The sequence below is a fragment of the Monodon monoceros genome, unplaced genomic scaffold, assembly GCF_005190385.1.
Source record: "Monodon monoceros isolate NGI ecotype Baffin Bay Population unplaced genomic scaffold, NGI_Narwhal_1 Super_Scaffold_22, whole genome shotgun sequence".
Lineage (NCBI taxonomy): Eukaryota > Metazoa > Chordata > Mammalia > Artiodactyla > Monodontidae > Monodon > Monodon monoceros.
Window position 1 is genome coordinate 3,246,125 of NW_021703779.1, and position 13,812 is coordinate 3,259,936.

Consider the following 13,812-nt stretch of genomic DNA (forward strand, 5'->3'; position numbering starts at 1 on the left):
CTTCCATCAGTTTTGAATAACATGTTTCTCACTATCTTTTGAGCTTTTACTAGCAGTGTCCTTAAAGTCTAGATTTGTATTAACTGTCTGTACATGGTGACTTAGGTATTCTGTAAATTCATGTAAAATTTTTCTGCTTTGGTTGTTTCTTCCTTCTGAGTTCTCACTAGCATGAGTTGTTAACATCCATATTTCCATTACTGGACTATTCAAAGGAGTATCAAAACCGTTACACATTTGTAGGTATTTGTACAGCAGCACTCCACTCTCTGGTACCAAAAATCTGTATTCATTTCTATTACTATTGCTCTGCCAAACATTAAACAAATGTAGCTGTATAACATAGTAAAATTCTTCATCTCATGGTTTCCATACATCAGAAGTCTATCACGGCATAGCTGTGCTATTTGGTTTGGACTTCATGCGGCTGAAATCAAGGTGTCAGCAGGGTGTTGTTCCTTTCTGGAGCTTCTGGGGTGAAACTGATTCCAAGCTAATTCAGGTAGTTGGCTAAATTCACTTCCTTACAGTTGTAGGGCTTAGGTGCCCATTTCCTTGCTGGCTGGCCTTTGCTCCTCACAGCTAGTGTTCCTTCACTTGCTTTTCATGTGCTCCCCATCCTGCCCCACCCAAAGCAATTGGGCATTGAATGTCTCTCATACTTAACGTTCTGCTTCAACTCTCTAGTGCCAGCCTAAGACATTTCTCTGCTTTAAGGGTTTATGTTTATCTAGTAAAATCACCCTATTTAAGGTTCATAACTTTAATTATATCTGAAAAGTATTTATGGCATTAGCCATAATGTGATGTATTCACAATTTCAGCCATTGTGGCATGGACATTTTGCAAAGAGGGTAGGGTGGACTAAATGGGCTGGGGTGGCTGTATACCACACTGCTCTTCATGCCGGTTCTCCCACTTAGCCCAGGCACTATTATCTCATTCTTATAATATTAAATTATTTACCTCGAAGTTAGTTTCTTTTTTTCACTACCTGTATCAGTAGAGTACTCATTCTAAAATAACACATGGATGATGTCATTTCTCTGTTCTTCGATGTCCAGGAGATAAAGTATAAACTTGAAATTCTCTGTTTTGATAGTGTCCTACTTATACAGCCCTGTTTCTCAAAAGGCTTTCTGAAAGGAGCCTTCTGCATCAGGCAGATGGAATCTTGCTTCATTCCTCCAACTGCTCAAGGAAAATTATATTCATGAAGTTTTAACAGTGGGAAAAAAAGTGTTGACATTTACAGATGGTTCTAAGTACATAATATTGTAAAGTGATTTACACAGCTATTCTTATAAGTTAAAATTTTAAGAATTTTACTTATTGAATTTTATATGATCATATTGCCATATATTAAAGCAACAGTAATTAATTTTACCAAGAAACGTGAGGATTTTTAACATGCTTTCTAAATCCTGTGTGTGTGTGTGTGTGTGTTTCTTAAGCAATTTGGGATAGTCTTGACTCGTGGTAATTTCTATTTGATAATGGTAAATGCATCTTTGGACACTTGAACATATTGAAGTATAATTAATGTTCTTGAAAGAGAGACTGTAAGTTCCTTGGAGAAAAACACATAGGATTAACTAGCTTAAAGCCACAAGCCACAAGCAAGCCTGGGCATGGGTCAAGGGGTAGAATGAAGGGCTTTTTCATTTTAGCTCTATTTATTAAGACTATGTTGTTTGTCTGTCTATGAACAAGTCACTTAATTTACCAGGTCCTCCATTTTTACATGTCCTAATAATAATGAAACCTCTCATTACAGTTTTTCAGAACACTTCCCTTACATTGCCATTTGATCATTACAACACTCCTGTGAGGTATGCATGACAGATATTACTGTCCTCATTTTACTGATGAGGCAACCAAAATTCAGAGGTTAAATGACTTGCCCAAGGTTACAAAATGAATGTGTCTAAACTGTGCTCTGTGATTTAGACCTTTTAATCAGTGCTGTTGCCACTAAGTGCTTTCACAGGTATGTTTTTAAGATGCAGCTTAAAGTCATCTATTGCTTGATGTGAATTATTAGAGACATTGAAGACAAATTATTACTAAGATTTACGTTGGAGTTTTATAGAAATTAAAGAAAACATTTTCTCGTTATTGTTTCTATGTATAATGAAAGTGGGTATTAACTGGTTTAAAGACTCCCTGCAGCTTTTATTATTCCTTGGCCCTTGTTGATCATTTTTGTTTGTTGAAGAATCTGTTAGTTTCTCGGAGGGCCTGCTTATTGACACATAGTCATTGGGTTAGGCATCTGCTTAAATTCAGCTTCTCTGAGTCATGACCAGGGACACTAATAAGCCAAGTAGCATTGTAGTTAAGACTTCCATGATTGCTTTTTACTGGACCAAGAGCCAAGATACCAGATTTGTTTTCTTTTATTTTATCTTATGTTTTTGGTAAGGATATTTTACTTCTTTTCCCATTCATGGCATTCATTCAGTACATGTGCTGTGCAAGCCAACTGTGTGTGATCTTGGTGAAGTCATTTAATCTCAGGGGGCTCCAGTTGATTCACCCCTCCACCTTAACTGCAGATTGGAGTGAGTAGGGTTTCTTATATTCTGAGGAAACTGCCTTGGAGATGGAGTGTATGGGCTTGGGAAGAGGCTAGATGGAGGCAAAATACCCTGGTGAACTTGGTCAGGCTGCACAGCAACTAACCTCAACCTCCACTGCTCCAGTGCAGCTGCACTTTTTTTCATCTTCTCTATCCACAGAGATTCTTAACAAGTTGTCTTTCTTTCTCCTTAACTGTGTAGCATTCTATCTCGCTTTTCACTGATGCCCAGCTCCTTTTATATGCCAAATTCAGAGGATAAATTTAGAGGATAACTTCTAAATTTCCAGTCATTAACGAATAATGGTGGAATATTATACCAGAATAGGGTGAGACAATGAAATTTTTTAAAGGAAGGGAAGAAAAGAAATATATATGAATGATTAAAAGTAGAAAACTGTTGAATGAGTTGGGGGGGAAAAGAAAAATGGAACAGACAGGAGGGAAAATGGTTCATTAGTTTTCTGAACTTGTGTTACTTAATTTCATAATTATGGCTTAAAATTTTATTTTGGTTGCCTGGTAACTTTATTGTTTGTTTGTTTTAATGAATATTTTTCTTTTGTGACTGCCCTGCACTTTTTGTTTTTCTAGTATTTCTTTACATGTTAATTGGTTAGCGTTGAATAAAACCGTGCTTGTGTTAAAATCTTTTGTTTCGTATATGAATCAAATAGATTCCCTCTTTATTCCTTAAAGCTATTTTAATGTTTGAGAAAGCCAAGGATATAGTCTGTTATCCTGGTGGAAAATAAAGAACATTTACATCATTTAAGATAGCCATTCATGCCTACCTGAAATTTGTCGTTTTAATTTTTGTTTTTTTAAGGAACTGATGCTACACACATGGATGGTGATCAAATTGTTGTGGAAGTTCAAGAAACGGTTTTTGTTTCAGATGTTGTGGATTCAGATATAACTGTACATAACTTTGTTCCTGATGACCCAGACTCAGTTGTAATCCAAGATGTTATTGAGGATGTTGTTATTGAGGATGTTCAGTGCTCAGATATCTTAGAAGAAGCAGATGTGTCTGAAAATGTCATCATTCCAGAGCAAGTGCTTATTACCTCAGATGTAACCGAAGAAGTTTCTTTAGCACATTGCACAGTCCCAGATGATGTTTTAGCTTCTGATATTACTTCAGCCTCAATGTCTATGCCAGAACACGTCTTGACAAGTGAATCCATACATGTGTCTGACATTGGACACGTTGAACACGTTCATGATAGTGTAGTTGAAGCAGAAATCATCACTGATCCTCTGACAACTGATGTAGTTTCAGAAGAAGTATTGGTAGCAGATTGTGCCTCTGAAGCAGTCATAGATGCCAACGGGATCCCTGTGGACCAGCAAGATGATGACAAAGGCAACTGTGAGGACTACCTAATGATTTCCTGTAAGTGTTGGGGTACAGTGATTGTCCAAGGTGTTTTTGAAGGCTGTCTTTCCTAACTTACATTAGGGTGATGTTTTCTTTTTTTTTTTTTTATGGTACGCGGGTCTCTCACTGTTGCGGCCCCTCCCGCTGCGGAGCACAGGCTCCGGATGCGCAGGCCCAGCGGCCATGGCTCACGGGCCCAGCCGCTCCGCGGCACGTGGGATCCTCCCGGACCGGGGCGCGAGCCCGTGTCCCCTGCATCGGCAGGCGGACTTTCAACCACTGCGCCACCAGGGAAGCCCAGGGTGATGTTTTCTTGACTTAAATTTATATAATGTTAAGATAAATCTCATAAGCCTATTTGCAATATTGTTTTAGTGTGGTTCCTATAAGATAAGCTGTAATTAAGGAAAGTGAAATGATACAAAAGTAAAGAGTTATTTATTTCTACATAAGGTTGTAATAGAAAGATAAAGGCTGCAAAGAATAGGACTGAACTATATGAAATCGTGAAGGATGTAATTAGGCTGTTACTTCCCTCATTAGAATTATCACCAAAACTTGAAAGGGTTTCAGTTTGGAAAAAAATCTTCTGTCTTTATAATGCACTCACTTTTGCACTTACTTTTTCCCACACCATGTCTCTTTTCCCTTTGGAGTAATAATTGTATTTTTAAAAATAAATTCACTTTTGCATTTGGAATTATATTAGTATAACACCTTGAAATAAAGTAGTCATGTACAAGAGCATAAACAACTAATTTATGTAGATTTTAGATTGATTAGAAACTTAATATCATTGTTTTACATTCTGCTCACTACTCCTTATGGAATGCTGGCTTTCTTCATTGAGCTTACTTTTTTTAATCATCCAGGACATAATTAGACATAGTTTTGCTTATAGCACATATCATAGTCATAATAATTGTTAGTAGAATGCCTCGATAGGTGTCTGATCTTTCTGACTTCAGCTTTTAAATATATTCCTTACGTTAATGGGGTTTCACTTTGTTGGCTAGTTCCATTATCTAGCTGTTGATTTAAATAACTTGGTTATCTTAAATCAGCAGCTCATAGAGATAGGTAGGGTCTTTAGAATCAAGTTTTAGTGTACAGGTGGAGTTCAGACTGTTGGCACTGACTCTGAATATAAGTCTTTTTCCCTTGTGTCTTTGAGCATAGCACAGTAAAATTTACTGCACACATTTTGGGGGCAGAGATAGTAGGCATTTATATGTCTCCAGTGTGATCAGGTATATCATCATCATGGCCCAGCTTTATGATAATGATAATTTTCTACATTCTACAGCCTCCACTGCTCCAGTGCAACAGCACTTTTTTTCATCTTCTCTATCCACAGAGATTCTTAACAAGTTTTCTTTCTCCTTAACTGTGTGGCATTCTATCTCGCTTTTCAGTGATGTACTGTTTGAATTTTATACCGCATACATGGATTACTCTTTTAATAAAAGTAAACTAATTGGCAAAAAAAAAGCCACTGTGAAAGCAACAAAAAGAATAAAAATGAATAATTTATTATCAGGAATCTTTTGATCAGGCTTTAGAATATTGCAAAAGTGAAATGGCAAAAAAAAATAGAATTAAACATGATTATGGAGAAAATTGATAGACACAGGAGACAGAAACTAGGAGATAAAACCCAAATACAGAAAAATTCAGTGAACTTTTTAAATACTTAAAAGACAGTAAACCTTGAAAGCTAGACAGAATTGGCTCATCACATACAAATGATCTTTCCTCAAAAAGAGTAATGGTGGTTTTCTCATTAGTAAACATGGAGGCTAGAAGGCAATGGGATAATACAGTCAATATGTTGAAGGAACAAAGACGGTCACCCAAGAATTCTATATCTAGCTAAAGTTTTAAAAATGAAGGAGAAATTGACCTTCCCATATGAACAAAAAAACCTGCAGTAATCAAGACTGATCAGTATTAGTATAAGGATAGACATATAAATCAATGGAAGAGAATTGACAGTGCAGACATAAACCCATACATCTCTGGCCATTGATTGATACACTGATTTTTCACAAAGGTTTCAAGATAGTTCAATTGGGGGACTCCCCTGGGGATCCATTGGTTAGGACTCTGCACTCTCACTGCCAAGGGCTGGGGTTTGATCCTTGGTTGGGGAACTGAGATCCCACAAGATGTGTGGCGAGGCCGAAAAAAAAAAAAAAAAAGTTCAACGGGGAGGAAAAATAGTCTCTTCAACAAATGATACTGGGATCTCAGAATTGGAGAAAATATTTGTAAAGCCTGTATGTAAGGGTCTAGGAATCAAGGATATTAACCTTTTACAACTCAGTAATAAAAAGACAGATACCCTCATTTTAAAAATGGGCAGAGAACTTGAGTAGACATTTCTCCAAAGGAAAAAGTGTAAGTATATAAAGGATGTTCAACATTGTTAGTCATTAGGGGAATACAAATCAAAACCAGAGTGAGATACCACTACAGACATTCAGATTGGTATTTTAAGAAATGGAAAGTAAGAAGTATTGACACGAATGGGGAGATTTTGCATCTCATAAATTGCTGGTGGGAAAGAAAACGGTGTAGCCACTTCAGAAAAATTTGGCAATTCCTCAGAAAGTTAAACATGAAATTACCGTATGACACAGCTATTCTACTGCTAAGCATATACCCAGGAAATTTTAAAACATGTCCACACAATAGTTTTTATACAGATGTTTATAGCAGCATTTTTAATGCTAGTAGCCAAAACATGTAAACAACCCTAATGTTCATTAGTAGGCGAATTGACTTTAAAAATGTGGTATCACCATACATTGGAATTTTATTTGGCCATAAAAATAAGAGAAGCATTGATACAGTCCACATCATGGATGAACTTAGAAAGTTCAAGAAATAAGTATATGGAATGTCTAGAATAGGTATATCTATAAGGACAAAAAGTAAGTTAGTGATTGCCTAATCTAATTGTGAGATAGTTGAAAATGGGTTGGTAAAAGAGTACAAAGGTATCTTTTAAGGGCGATAGAAATATTCTGGAATTAGATGGCGATGATAATTGCACGACTGTGAATTTACTAAACACTACTGAATTGTGCACTCTAAAAGGGTGACTGTCATGGTATATAAATTTTATCTCAATATTAAAGAAGAATCACTGAAATCATATGAGGCAATACATTGTAAAAAGAAATTAACAGAATGATAAAACCGTCAAGTTGTAATGGTAGTTACGTTAGTGAACTTTTAGAGGATAAACCACAAAATACTCAATACCATATGATAATCCAACAGGGTCTAAAAATTCTGAGGAAACTATAGTTTAAAATTTTTATACCCAGCCAACTTGTTCTTCAAAATAAAATGACAGATAAGTCATTCTCAGGTACCCAAGATTTCACAGACATTAGGACTCATGAGTGGTGGGGGTTTGCTATTCAGTAATTAATAGAACAATTAAATGAAATACATCAGTAGAAATATCTCAGGAATGGAGGGAAAAACTGGTGTTAGTTTAAAACTAGAGTTTGGCGTTAGCAGATGCAAACCGTTATATACAGAATGGATAAACAACAACGTCCTACTGTGTATGTAGAACAGGTAACTATATTCAATATCCTATAATAAACCATAAAAAAAAAGAATATTTATGTGTGTAACTGAATCACTTTGCTGAACAGCAGAAATTGACACAACGTTGTAAATCAACTGTACTTCAGTAAAGTAAAAAATAAAAGACTAAACAAATGTATATTTTAAGATCATGCAACAAAGTAATTATGTACAAAGTATTAACTATAAAGTATTTCGGATGGCATGATGTATAAGTGTGTTAATTTCTATCTCATCACAGATGACAGTAGATAACTGTCCTTAAAATATGATAACCATCTAATAACTATAATACTTTTCCAAGAGGGGTGTTTTAAAATCTACATTTATTGGGCTAATAGACATTTACTTGAAGACCATCACTTATACATTTAGCAAATGGATGTTGAATAGTTACTATGTGCCAGGCAATGTTGTAGGCTCTTGGGATCAGTGAATAAAATGAATGGAAGTTCCTTCCCCTCACAGGGAATGCCTTCTAGCAGAAGTGTACAGGCATAAAATTAATAACTGAATTATGTGTGTATTAGAAAGTGCTTTGAAAAAGTTAAAATAGCCCAATAAAGAAGATACTGAGTTGTTATGCTCAGGATGCCTAGAGAAGATGACATTTTATGAAAGACTTCATTTGAGTTTTCTGGTAGACATCAAAAAGGAAATGGATGTGCTAAACTGAGTTCAGGAGATAGTTCTGGGTTAATGATATAGATTGATATAGATTGAGAATTCTTAGTGTATAGATGAAATTTAAACCGTAAGGGTGAGATCACCAAAAGAGCGATTGGTTATGTATAAAGGAAAGAAGGCCAAGAATGAAAAGGCGTGAGGTTTTTAAGAGGCAGGGGAAAAGGAGCAGCTATGACAGAAGAATCAAGAGTGTAGGTCAAAGAAGTCAAGAAGGAAAGCCAGTCACAGAGGAGAGTGAACATCTGTGTCAGATGCTGGTGCAAGTCAAATGAGTGCTGAGAATTGGTCATGAGTGACTTTAGTGAACAGTTTTGGTGAAGTTTGGCAGAAGCCTAAGTGAAGTGAGTTCAGAGAATGTGGAATGAGAATTGGAGAAATGAAACTTGCAGAAGTGGGATCAAGATAAGGTGGTTTTTATCATTGTTGCTGTTTTACAGAGAGAAAGCTTAGTTGTTTGCTGAAAGGAATGTTCCTGTAGAAAATGATGGATAAATTGATGTAAAAGATAATTGTTGAACAGTACAGAGAAAGTATAAATTAGTGCTCAATCAGAGGGATTGCTTTTAAATAGGAGGAGTACAAATAGTTTATGGTAACATACAGTAAAAATAGAATTTATGGATTTAGTTGTTGTCAAGTGGGTAGAGCCAAATTTAGTGGATTTTTTTTAATGTTTCACTTGTTCTTAGGGAAATAGGAAGTAAAATCAATTGGTAGGTAGTGTTGGAGTTTTGAGGAAAAAATGTGAAATATAATCCATTCACAGTTTATGGTCATGTATTTTAAAATGAAACCGTAAGAATTATGTGATTTTTTAAAAAAATCCAGATGTAGCTGCATAGGTAATAGGTGCAAAGACAAAAATTACATTCAGCAGGGGTGTGATTCTGCAAATCAAATGGTCAGATGAAGTGAGAGAGGGCCATAGGAATTGGGAAAATATTCAAGGGATTAGAATGGTGAACCGTGAAATTAAATTGGCTTTATTGTTGAATTTGTTGTTTAAAAATAACGTTATAGGGCTTCCCTGGTGGCGCAGTGGTTGAGAGTCCGCCTGCCGATGCAGGGGACGTGGGTTTGTGCCCCGGTCGGGGACGATCCCACATGCCGTGGAGCGGCTAGGCCCGTGAGCCATGGCCACTGAGCCTGTGCGTCCAGAGCCTGTGCTCCGCAATGGGAGAGGCCACAACAGTGAGAGCTTCGCGGACCGCAAAAAAATAAAAAAATAACGTTATAATTTTCATTTAAAACATTTGTGTTCATTCTTCCATTCTTTTACATGTATACATGCATAGAGAAATATCTGAATAGTATTCTTGTAACTATTGATAGTTTTGGGTGATGGGGTTAGAGCCTAGAATTTTGACCACTAAGTCCCCAGGGAACTCCCTTTATTGCATATTTTTAAAAACGTAGAAGCGACTAGAAGGATCTTTTACAGCTGCAGGTGAATATGTGACATTTTGCAATTCCAAAATTATTAGATTTTACAGTCCTCAAGAGTTTTATGGTTACCTACAAATTAACATTTATAAAAACATCTAGTGTGAATTTGTAAACACAGGACATTAGGTTTTTCAGTACCTGTTTAAAATGACTTTTTATAAACTTGCCAAAAGAGGGCAACTTCATCTACAAAGTTCTTAGAGGTTAGTTCTCCAAAGAATTATAAATTTATTTTGGATTATCCTGCCTGGTTTGCTGAGATCTCCAGCCCCTATCTCAGTTTGACATTCCAAAGTCACCTTTAAGAACATAATTTTAATTGGCAGTCAACTGGATATGTCATTAAAAAAACCGCTAGGGCTTCCTTGGTGGCGCAGTGGTTGAGAGTTCGCCTGCTGATGCAGGGGACACGGGTTCGTGCCCCGGTCCGGGAAGATCCCACATGCCGCAGAGCAGCTGGGCCCGTGAGCCATGGCTGCTGAGCCTGCGCGTCCGGAGCCTGTGCTCCGCAACGGGTGATGCCACAACGGTGAGAGGCCCTCGAATCGCAAAACAAACAAACAAAAGAACCGCTATTACACGTCAGACCAGAATTGAGGATATAATGCCTATTTTTTCCTCACGAACTGTATTTATTAAATATTGTCAAGATATTTTAGTAAAATTCAGGGTTTAGGGAAGGGGAGTGTGTGTGTTATTTGTTTATAATTGGGAAGAGTTTAACAGGCTGGGATTTTTGAACCTTGGTATCATTAGGTTCATCCTGTACCAGCTCATTCTCCCTCACTTCTCAAGTTCTTAACTCAGTCTACCATTCTCTTACTTTTAAATCAGAGTCCTTTGCCTCCTCTTGTGTATATCTGGTTGAAACCACCAGTCAGGACTTTTTTTCTTGTTTTCTGCATTTCTAGCTCCTGTCCAACCCTCTCCGCCAAAACAGGCTGGCTACATTGCTATTGCTGTTTGCTTCTGGGTATCAAAAATAATAGTGTTTACCCTCCTGTATAAGGAAACTGCCTTCATTTTTGCTCCTAGTTTCATCTTCTCCCTTTCCTTCTGAGATCTTGATCCAGCAGATTCACCATGCCCTCTTAATTCCAGCCTCTCACTTTCTTTATTACCTACAGACTTTGAGCAGGCTTAAGTATTTTTATCAAACAGTAATCTCCTTGATCCTACAACCCATTCTGATTACTGCTTCTTTATTCTCCTTTTTTAAACTAAACTTAAAGAAATTTACATCCTATATAGAATTCTCCACCCACTTTTGTCTGACCCCATATAGCATTCACTAAAACACTTTTCATCGAGAATATCAGTGACCTCTGGGTTACTATAAACCAGTGTAGATGTTCCTCCTTGACTTCGTATGTGTGTTGTGTTATTCTATGTGCCATAGTAGGGTTTGCACGTTGGTAAAAATATTTCAGGATGCTGTTTGAAAGCAGTTTTATGGTAAGTAATTTATTGGGGATGGGGATGGTCTTGATTTGTAATAAGTAAGAAACTAAAGTGTTGTATTTTCACTTGGGAGATAATTTATCTGAATATTCTACGTAAGAATATTTTATAATTCTATGTAAGAATTTGATTAGACAAATGAAATTTTTAGATCTTTTAAAGAACATGATGGGGAATTTGGAGAAGTTATTTTAAAGATATCAAAAGCTGAATTCTGTCTGTCTAAGCCAGTGTTAGGAATTTAAGACATAAAATTATATAGTGGTCAAAACTATCACCATGGCCTTATTTGAGTTGTGCTTGAGTCATGAACTTACTCATCTGATCACTACTCATGGAAACCACCTTTTGTTAATTATACCGTTTATGGATTTTTCAAAAAAATCACCTTAAATCTCACAGAATACATTCTTAAAATACCTAAAAGTTGATGAATGTTAGCTATGAGTCACATGGATTAGGTTTTGTATTCTGGCTTAGGTCATTACCTGTGTGATCTCAGATAAATCATTCAACTTTCATTAACATAGGTTTCCTGTCCTTTAAAATTTTGGCAGTACTTTAAAACCTCCCTCCTTAAGTATTTAGTTACTAGGTAGGTAATCTCTTAAATGGTAGCTATATCACATTTTAAAATAAATCATCTGTTCATCATCTGTTTTCATACTAGAATACAAACTTCTTGAGTCCATGACTTTTTCGTATTTTATTTGTATCTCTGGTATCTAGCCCAAAGTCGCACTTATAGTTGTGATTCATTGTTGAATTGAATAAAATATAATCGTTCAACGAAAAGGATAATGAAATACATCTAGCAGAGGAGCACCAGAAGCGAAAAGGAAATGAAAAGGCTTGATGGCAGTATTGAAGACAAGCTAAATTGACCTTCTTCCCTGGGCTTTGGTTCTCCTCTCTGCTTGGTCTTCAGCTCTGCCAAATAGACCACTTGTTGTGTCTAGAGCAGAGAGAACATTCCTTCAGTCTTTCTCTAATGCACACAGCATCAGTGATGAGTTGAATAGTACTGACTAAGTTTTTATCAGTCTTTGCCAAACTTTCTTTCGTGCCAGAGATAGCAGTGCATGAAAGGGTATATTATTTGGGAATTATATTTTTGGTATTATTACAATTCAGAATATGTTTCTTTGAGACATTGTTTTTTTTTACTTTTGTTAATTTTCCAAATCCTAAACATAATACTGTACAAATTTTTTTTCTTCTGTTACGAAGTTTAAAATATGAAATGTTTGTTCTGTATTCCCTGAATCTCTACTATTGGGAACCATGTGAGCCTCTATTGTTAAATAAGGATTTTGGGTTTTTTTTTCCCAAAAATGTAAAACACCCTACCTTCATTAAGGTCTATAAGAGTATGTTTAAGTATAGATTTGCTGCATTTGCAAGCAATGACCCAGAATGATTACTTTTATGAACTCAAATATGTGTGTGTTTGTGTGTGTTATGTGCATGTATATATACCGTGTCTGTAAGTATGTGGTTTTACATGAAACAGTTTGATGTTTACATTGACCATTGTAATATACATTTTTGAAAATCATACTTCGTTTTTTTTTTTTAATTCAATTCTAATAGAAACATAAGATCAAACAGTATTCAGGGGTAGTGAACATGAGATAACACTGATAAAACATTTATATTAAATTTAGTGCTTGCTGATTTTACTACTAGGACATTTCCCACAAGATTTTCAAAAATATAATACTGCTTTTACCTTATGTATATAACTATATCCAAAGGTAGGGTATATCATTTCATTACTTTTGTTAGTTTCCTAGGTTACCAGAAGTTTAAGTAAAATAATTTTTACCTTTATATCTCATCTGCTTTTAGAAAATTTTCAAAATGTATTCATTGAATCTTCTGCTTTCTAGGTAGAATCATCCAGTTTTACATGAGTCAGGTTAGAGATTATGTTTGTAAAAAAGGAGTTTTGAAAATGGTAATATTTTATTTAAGTATCTATTACTATGTAATGTGTTTCCTGCCTTTTTAGTGGATGATGCTGGCAAAATAGAACACGACGGTTCCTCTGGAATGACCATGGATGCAGAGTCGGAAATGGATCCTTGTAAAGTGGATGGCACTTGCCCTGAAGTCATCAAGGTGTACATTTTTAAAGCTGACCCTGGAGAGGATGACTTAGGTAAGAGGAAACCTTTAGCATATTATACATCCTGATCAAACACTTCAGCCTAATTACTTTTTGGTGGTTTAGACTGAGAATGTTATAATCTTTTCTGAAGATAACTTTTAGGAGGGTTCCAATATAGCAGTAGAAAAGTATGTAAAATGTAGTAAGTGAAACAGGTGGAAATGAAGTTGTCACATAAATTCTTGGAGCCTTCATCTTCTCTGATAGGTGGCACTGTAGACATTGTGGAGAGTGAGCCTGAGAATGATCGTGGAGTTGAACTACTTGATCAGAATAGCAGTATTCGTGTGCCAAGGGAAAAGATGGTTTACATGACTGTTAACGACTCTCAGCAAGATGAAGATTTAAGTAAGTAGGTGGCCTTTTTGTGGGAGGAATTTTATGTTTCTATAGACTTTAAATTTTTTAAAGCACCAGTATTTGAAGAAAATAAGCAGCACTAAGAAGACATTATTGTACTGCCTTATTCCAAAG

The 13,812-nt window shown here is 36.0% G+C and overlaps 1 protein-coding gene across 3 annotated transcripts in view; it reads left to right on the forward strand.

Moving 5' to 3' along the window:
* Positions 1 to 13,812, forward strand: part of LOC114905948 (zinc finger X-chromosomal protein-like) — a 54,962-nt gene that overhangs the window by 35,428 nt on the left and 5,722 nt on the right. For all 3 annotated transcript variants that reach the window (XM_029240295.1, XM_029240296.1, XM_029240298.1), the window contains 3 exons: positions 3,411 to 3,980; positions 13,180 to 13,329; positions 13,546 to 13,686. In XM_029240295.1, coding sequence (XP_029096128.1) covers positions 3,411 to 3,980; positions 13,180 to 13,329; positions 13,546 to 13,686 — 861 coding nt within the window. The remainder of the gene's footprint in view (positions 1 to 3,410; positions 3,981 to 13,179; positions 13,330 to 13,545; positions 13,687 to 13,812) is intronic.